General features: G+C 49.4%; 2 protein-coding genes across 8 annotated transcripts in view; both read left to right on the forward strand.

Annotated features, from left to right (window-relative positions):
• RNPS1 (RNA binding protein with serine rich domain 1) overlaps window positions 1-2171 on the forward strand; it is a 14051-nt gene extending 11880 nt beyond the window's left edge. For 5 of the 6 annotated variants that reach the window (XM_017511014.2, XM_037732293.1, XM_017511015.2 and 2 more), the window contains exons 7-8: window positions 464-605; window positions 1243-2171. In XM_017511014.2, coding sequence (XP_017366503.1) covers window positions 464-605; window positions 1243-1342 — 242 coding nt within the window. In that variant the 3' untranslated portion in view covers window positions 1343-2171. The remainder of the gene's footprint in view (window positions 1-463; window positions 606-1242) is intronic. The other variant, XM_017511016.2, reaches the window with a different exon arrangement.
• Window positions 2172-3366: 1195 nt separating this feature from the next.
• The window catches only part of ECI1 (enoyl-CoA delta isomerase 1), an 11699-nt gene continuing 8319 nt past the window's right edge, over window positions 3367-6746 (forward strand). For both annotated transcript variants that reach the window (XM_017511013.2, XM_037732295.1), the window contains exons 1-2: window positions 3367-3485; window positions 3577-3690. In XM_017511013.2, coding sequence (XP_017366502.1) covers window positions 3434-3485; window positions 3577-3690 — 166 coding nt within the window. In that variant the 5' untranslated portion in view covers window positions 3367-3433. The remainder of the gene's footprint in view (window positions 3486-3576; window positions 3691-6746) is intronic.

A 6746-nucleotide genomic window follows, 5' to 3' on the forward strand; every position in this document is an offset into this window, starting at 1 on the left:
TGATCTCAGCTCAGTGCAACCTCCACCCCAGGTTCAAGACATTCTCAGCCTCCCAAGTAGCTGCAGTTACAGGCGTGCACCACGGCACCTCGCTAATTTTTTGAATTTTTAGTAGAGAAGGGGTTTCACCATATTGGCTGGTGTGGAACTCCTGACCTTGTGATCTGCCCGCCTTGGCCTTTCAAAGTGCTGGGATTACAGGGATGAGCCACTGCACCTGGCCTTTAACACATTCTTGAGCTCTTGACTTGCGTAACTTTTGATGTGGGAGGATGCCTTGACACGAGATCGGTATCTCCTTTTACGTCATGACTCCTTTCTTCATGAAATGTTACTCATGATGTTATTTCTGTGATTATCTTACATTGTCATTGTCCCACCAGGCCTGTCTGCTCACTGTGGCATGCTTTGTCTAGGGTAAATGCTTGCTAGATATTTTATGACTTGCTCTCTTTTTCAACAGGACAAATTGATGGCCAGGAGATCACTGCCACCGCTGTGCTGGCACCCTGGCCTAGACCACCCCCCAGGCGATTCAGCCCTCCCAGGAGAATGCTGCCACCACCACCCATGTGGCGCAGGTCTCCCCCACGGATGAGGAGAAGGTAAACAATTTGTAGTTTCAGTGAACTGATCAGGCCACAAACCTCATGTGACCACAGTGACTTTGGGACCCTTTATTCAGCCCTGCCTGCCTTCCACTGCTGTGTGGGTTAGGGGTGGCAGAGAGTAGTAGCCTGTCAGAGCTCATGGGGAAAGCAGGAGGGTCATGGCTGCAGTGAGCAACAGCAGGAGAGGCCCTAGCGTGCACCAACACAGCTTTATAAGTCTGAGCAGTGACATGGCGTGACGTGGCCTTCCCAGTAGACCGTTAGACCTGTGAGCCCAGGTGAAGGCCCACTTTTTTCCGAGCTAACAAGAAGGGCTAGGAGAGGAGAAAGTTGGGTGTCAGAGGAGTTGGTGGGAGGTGGGGGTGGTAATCCCTTGCCAAAGGCCACAGTTTGGCCTTCTCTTGCCAGTGGTGAGCTATGCTTTCAGCCTTTGGGCAAGAGGAAGAAAGCCTGGGCTTCTGCCTTGGGTCTCAGGAGCCCCCGTTGCCAAGAGCTCAGGGGCAGGCCCATCAGTTGGGACCTGTCCCAACTTTTTGTACTAAAATGTAAAACTATGGAGAATTGCCCGGAAAGAAGCCACCTTGCCCCTACAGTCTGAACTCTTCTGATGTGCTTTCTCCTCTTCCTGCAGATCCCGCTCCCCAAGGCGCAGGTCCCCTGTGCGCCGGCGATCACGCTCCCCAGGCCGCCGCCGCCACAGGAGCCGCTCCAGTTCCAACTCCTCCCGTTAAGCAGGCCACTGAATCTCTCACCCCTGTAACTTATACCCCACCCAGCTCAGTTTTGTCACCTTTCTAGCCAAAGGGAGATCAGTAGGAAAGCAAACCCCTCACTTGGGCAGGCATTGCAGGCAGCAGGCAGCACTCCTCTGCCGGCTGGGCTCTGGCTGCCGAAGTGCTGTTGGTGTGTGTTGTGCCTGCCAAGATGCCCTCCGAGTTTCTGGCTAGAAAGCTCACCCGTTTTCAGTTTCTGAGAGTCAGTTCAGTGACAGAGCCACCAGGGATGAGTGAGGCTCTTGGGGGGGTGGGGGGTGACCCTGCCTGCCTGGGAGCACATATTTCCCTTCCCTGGTGACCAGGGATGGTGGCCAGGCCTTGCCCTTGCTGTTGCTGTACAGTGTCCTTTTGGAAAGGGAGCTGTCCTGGGCTTTACTTTAGTGCAGCTGCCAACCCTGTTAGGCCCGGCCTCTTAAAGCCTCTTCCAATTTCAAGGGTCAGACATCCCCTAAGAGCCTCTCACCCGTGGTAGTTGCTGTGCATGGTTCTCTGTCCGTGCACTCATGCACACACCCCACCCCATCGCCCTACTGTGAAACTGATGAGTGAGTTGAGAGCCAGCTTTGCTGGGTCACCATGCAGCCCCAGTTGTGCCTGCCCTTCAGGTTACCTTGGCAACATGTACATTGCTTTTTTTTTTTTTTGCTTTTATTGTACAGTCAGTACTATAAAATTTGTTTGAGTTTTAAAACTTTGTAGCATTTTAGATGACATTGTGTTTGTACTTTGTTGTGTAGAGTGGAAGAATTGTGTTAAATAAATGCAGGATTGGAATGCAGGTCTAGTACTGGGTTCACTGCCTTCTCACTGTTCCCTCGCCCCCTTATAGCTTTCTGTTACTCATTATCCACAGTGGCACCTCCAGTGCCTTCAGGCAGGAGAACCTAGGGTTTGTGTGCTGTGGGTATTAAGTTGCTCCTATGGTGGACAAACAGGAGAAGGAGGTGTTTTTATTAACTTCTCTGAAGCTGGAATTTCTACCTGACCAGAAACATGGAGAGAGAGAGTGTGTGTGTGTTGAGAGTGTCTCACTGTATTGCCCAAGCTGGTTTTTACCATCTCGGAAGCTGCAGTTTCTTCCTGACCAGAAACATGCAGAGAGTTAGTTTAGAACATGCAGAGAGCGAACGTGTGTATGTGTGTGGTAAATTTTTTGTAGCAACGGGGTGTTGCTGTGTTGCCCAGCTGGTCCTGAGTCACTGGGATTACAGGCATATGTCGCCATGCCAGGCTTGCTTCCTCCTCCATTCAGTGGCCATTTCTCCACCTCAGAAATTGGTTTGAGACACAAGGAAGAATCTTAAATGCTTAACATCTTAAGAACCAAAGTTGAGACCACCAAACACTGCTGGGACCTCACTGCCCGGTGCTCCCAGTGGTCGGACCAAGATTCCACACCAGACAGTGCAAAGGCCCACTCCCCAGCCCCCGCTCATGGCCCAGCGGGAACAGACTCTGTTCTTATCCTTCGGCATTTCTCTGCAAATAAAAATTTAAGAGGTGCCACTGCGGTTCAGCCTTTGTGCATTTGCCCATGTGCTGGGCAAGGCCGGGTGGCCTGTTCTGACCGCCGGGCTCACCCCAGGCACCCCTGACCTCCCTCACGCTCCCCCACCCCCCCTCACGCTCCCCCACCCCCTCTCCCCCGAGTGGGGCTCGGTGCTCTGATCGCCTTTCCAATGCCGGTGCTGCGGTAGCTGTGCCTGGCCAAGAGCTCGAGCTCACCTGAGCACCGGCAGCCTCCTGCCTACAGTGCCCCGCGCTGGAGAAGAGCCTGCCCTGGCGCCGCGTGGGTCGTGGCTGCGTCTGCAGAGGGCCGGCTTCTCCCTGCGCCTTCCTGCAGGGCAGCCCTGGCCCAGAGCCCGGTGCCTGCCCCGGAAGCGTGCGGCTGCCTGGGACGAAGGGACGAACCCGGCGGGCGGCGGCCTCAACCCGGAGGTGGAGGCAGTAACCAGACTCCGGGAACGGGGCGGGGCCTGGTCCCGGGGTGAACTCCGGCCCATTCTCACTAGGCCAGCGACTCGCGCCTGGTGCGTTCCGTTCAAGATGGCGCTGGCGGCTGCTCTGCGAGTCCCGGCGCGCTTCTTGCTCCGTGCGGGTGCGAGACCCGGGGCGGGCGGGGGTCGGGGTGGAGGTCGGGCCCCAGCTGCGGCCGGGGACTAACGGGCCCCTCCACGCTGCTTTCCCAGGGTCCCGGCTCCAGGGCGCGGCCCTCGGGCTGACGGAGCGGGCGGCCGGCGGCGGGGACGGCGCGCGGCGCTTCGGGAGCCAGCGGGTGCTGGTGGAGCCGGACGCAGTCCCAGGTGAGCGGGCGGCGCCGAGGGAGGGCGGGCACGGGGCTGGGACCCGCGTGGGTCCGCGTTCGCGGGGCGGTGTCGGAGAACCGCGTCTATCGACGCTCAGTTTCTAAGCAGAACGTTGTTGCTCTACCTGGGTTCGTTCGTCGTGAGGTAAAAGTTTCTCTTTCTAAAGTGGGCGGGGATATGATATGTTACCTAAGCTGTTCAATTGGAAGTGGAAAAGAATTGGAATATTTTGGAATAAAATGATGTTGGTTCACAGTCCCATGTGGCACAGAACCTCGTACCCACCATCAGAACCCTTAGTAAAACCCACCAGAAGGGATAGGAAAGGCGCTTTTGAAAGAGAAGCCTGCGCGCTCCGTCCAGGCAGGAGGCCCAGCTGAGGGCACCGCAGCTCCGCTTCCAGGACATGCTGACCCCGGGCCTCACGGTGCAGGCCTCGGCCTTTCCACAGGGGCCCTCCCCCTCCGCACATAGGTCACAGCCCCTGCCTTCCCCAACCCCTCAAACTCAGGGCTGTGCCCTGACTTGGCAATGCCATTCAGGACATAAGCATAGGCAGTGACTTCATAACTAAAACATCAAAAGCTGGCCGGGCGTGGTGGCTCATGCCTATAATCCAAGCACTTTGGAGGCCAAGGTGGGCGGATCACCTGAGGTCGGGAGTTCAAGACCAGCCTGACCAACATGGTGAAACCCCGTCTTTAAAAAAAATAAAAAAATAAGGAGGCTGAGGCAGGAGAATTGCCTGAACCCAGGAGGCGGAGGTTGCTCTGAGCCGAGATCGGGCCATTGCACTCCAGCCTGGGTAACATGAGTGAAACTCTGTCTCAAAAAAAAAATTAAAAAATTTAAAAAAACACCAAAAGCAATGGCAACAAAAGCCAAAATAGACAAATGGGATCTAATTAAACTTAAGAGCTTTTACACACCGAAAGAAACAATCATTAGAGTGAACCAGCAACCAACTGAATGGGAAAAAGTATTTGCAATCTATCCACTTGACAAAGGACTAATATCCAGAATCTACAAAGAACCTAAACAAATTTACAAGAAAAAAAATCAAAAAGTGGGTGAAGGATATGAATAGACACTTTTCAAAAGAAGACATTTATGCAGCCAACAAACATGAAAAATGCTTATCATCACTGGTCATTAGAGAAATGGAAATCAAAACCACATTGAGATCTCATGTCAGTTAGAATGGCGATCATTAAAAAATCTGGAGATAACAGATGCTGGAGAGGATGTGGAGAAATAGAAACACTTTTACACTGCTGGTGGGGGTGTAAATTAGTTCAACCATTGTGGAAGACAGTGCGGTGATTCCTCAAGGACCTAGAACTAGAAATACCACTTGACCCAGCAATCCCATTACTGGGTATATACCCAAAGGCTTATAAATTGGTGTGTTATAAAGACACATGCACACGTATATTTATTGCAGCACTGTTTACAATAGCAAAGACCTAAATGCTCATCAATGATAGACTGGATAAAGAAAATGTGGCACATATACACTATGGAATACTATGCAGCCATAAAAAAATGAGTTCATGTCCTTTGCAGGGACATGTATGAAGCTGGAAACCATCATTCTCAGCAAACTGACACAAGGATAGGAAACCAAACACTGCATATTCTCACTCATAAGTAGGTGTTGAACAATGAGAAAACATGGACACAACAGGGAGGGGAACATCACACTCCAGGGCCTGTCAGGGGGGTTAGGGGCAGCTAGGGGAGGGTTAGCAGGGGAATGGCGAGATTGGGGAGGGATAACATTAGGAGAAATACCTAATGTAGGTGACGGCGGGGAATGGATGCAGCAAACCACCATGGCATGTATATACTTATGTAAAAATCCTGCACAATCTGCACATGTACCCCAGAACTTAAACTATATATATAAAAAAGATATGGGGCCTTTTTGAAAATGACTAAGTTACGAGAACTCTGCCCTCATGAATGTGATTAATGCCATTATAAAAGAAGCTTCAGAGAAAAATATCATCAGCTTGCTCTATAAACTTGGTTACAGAAAAACATAAGATAATTTTGGCATTTATACCCTTAAAATTAATATACTCAAAATCATGTTTTACTAAATATATTTACATCAGGAATATTTTGTCTCAAAATACAAGTGAGTAAATCTAAATGATTCTTCTGAGAGTAATGTATTAGGAGCCTATATTTATCCAATACTGTGTGAGTACTATAATTTTAAGAGAGAAAAGCCTTAGAAGGTCAATATATTAGCTTTCTTTTCCTATGCTAAGCTACAGTTTGATTATTTCTGAATTTGAAAAGGTACATTTAAATTTTTCTTTCTGAATATCATTATAACCATCTCAAAATATAATTAATTCCCATAGACTTAGAGAAAAAAGCTGGCAGTCCTCTATTTTATAAACACAGATATTCTCTTTGCTTACTAACAGAGGAATATAATGCAAGAAACACAGATGCTGAAATAAGGAGATGGAACGATGCAGGAAATGAGATAAATGCCAATCAGAAAAGGAAACAACAAATGCCAGATGTAGTTCAATAAAACAGCCACTCAGGAGTGTTCACATGAAGCTACTCTGTTCTTCTGAACAATCAACTTCCACTAAAAACATGTTCTGTTGGCATGTGTTGCTCTCAGTCATCTCTTGATCAATTTGTGCTTGGATTTTTAAGTGACTTGAATATGCTTTTAAGTTGTTCTGTGTTTGACTCTTAAATACATTCACATATTGAACAATTAGAATTCTTGGTGATAACATACTTTTAGTTGATCTGTGATTTTGTTGTTGCTGTTTTTTGTTTTTTAAAAAAGATAGAGTTTCACCATGATGGCCAGGCTGGTCTTGAACTCCTGACCTCAGGTGATCCACCCACCTTGGCCTCTCAAAGTGCTAGGATTATAGGCGTGAGCCACCATGCCCAGCTGATCTGTGATGCTTTATATTAACTTACTTAACATATATCGTTAAAATATATTCTGAAAATGTTGTCAGACATTAATTTGGTGAGCTTTGAAATGGTAAAAGGAGTTTTACCATCAC

The sequence above is a fragment of the Cebus imitator genome, unplaced genomic scaffold (assembly GCF_001604975.1).
Source record: "Cebus imitator isolate Cc_AM_T3 unplaced genomic scaffold, Cebus_imitator-1.0 Scaffold444, whole genome shotgun sequence".
NCBI lineage: Eukaryota > Metazoa > Chordata > Mammalia > Primates > Cebidae > Cebus > Cebus imitator.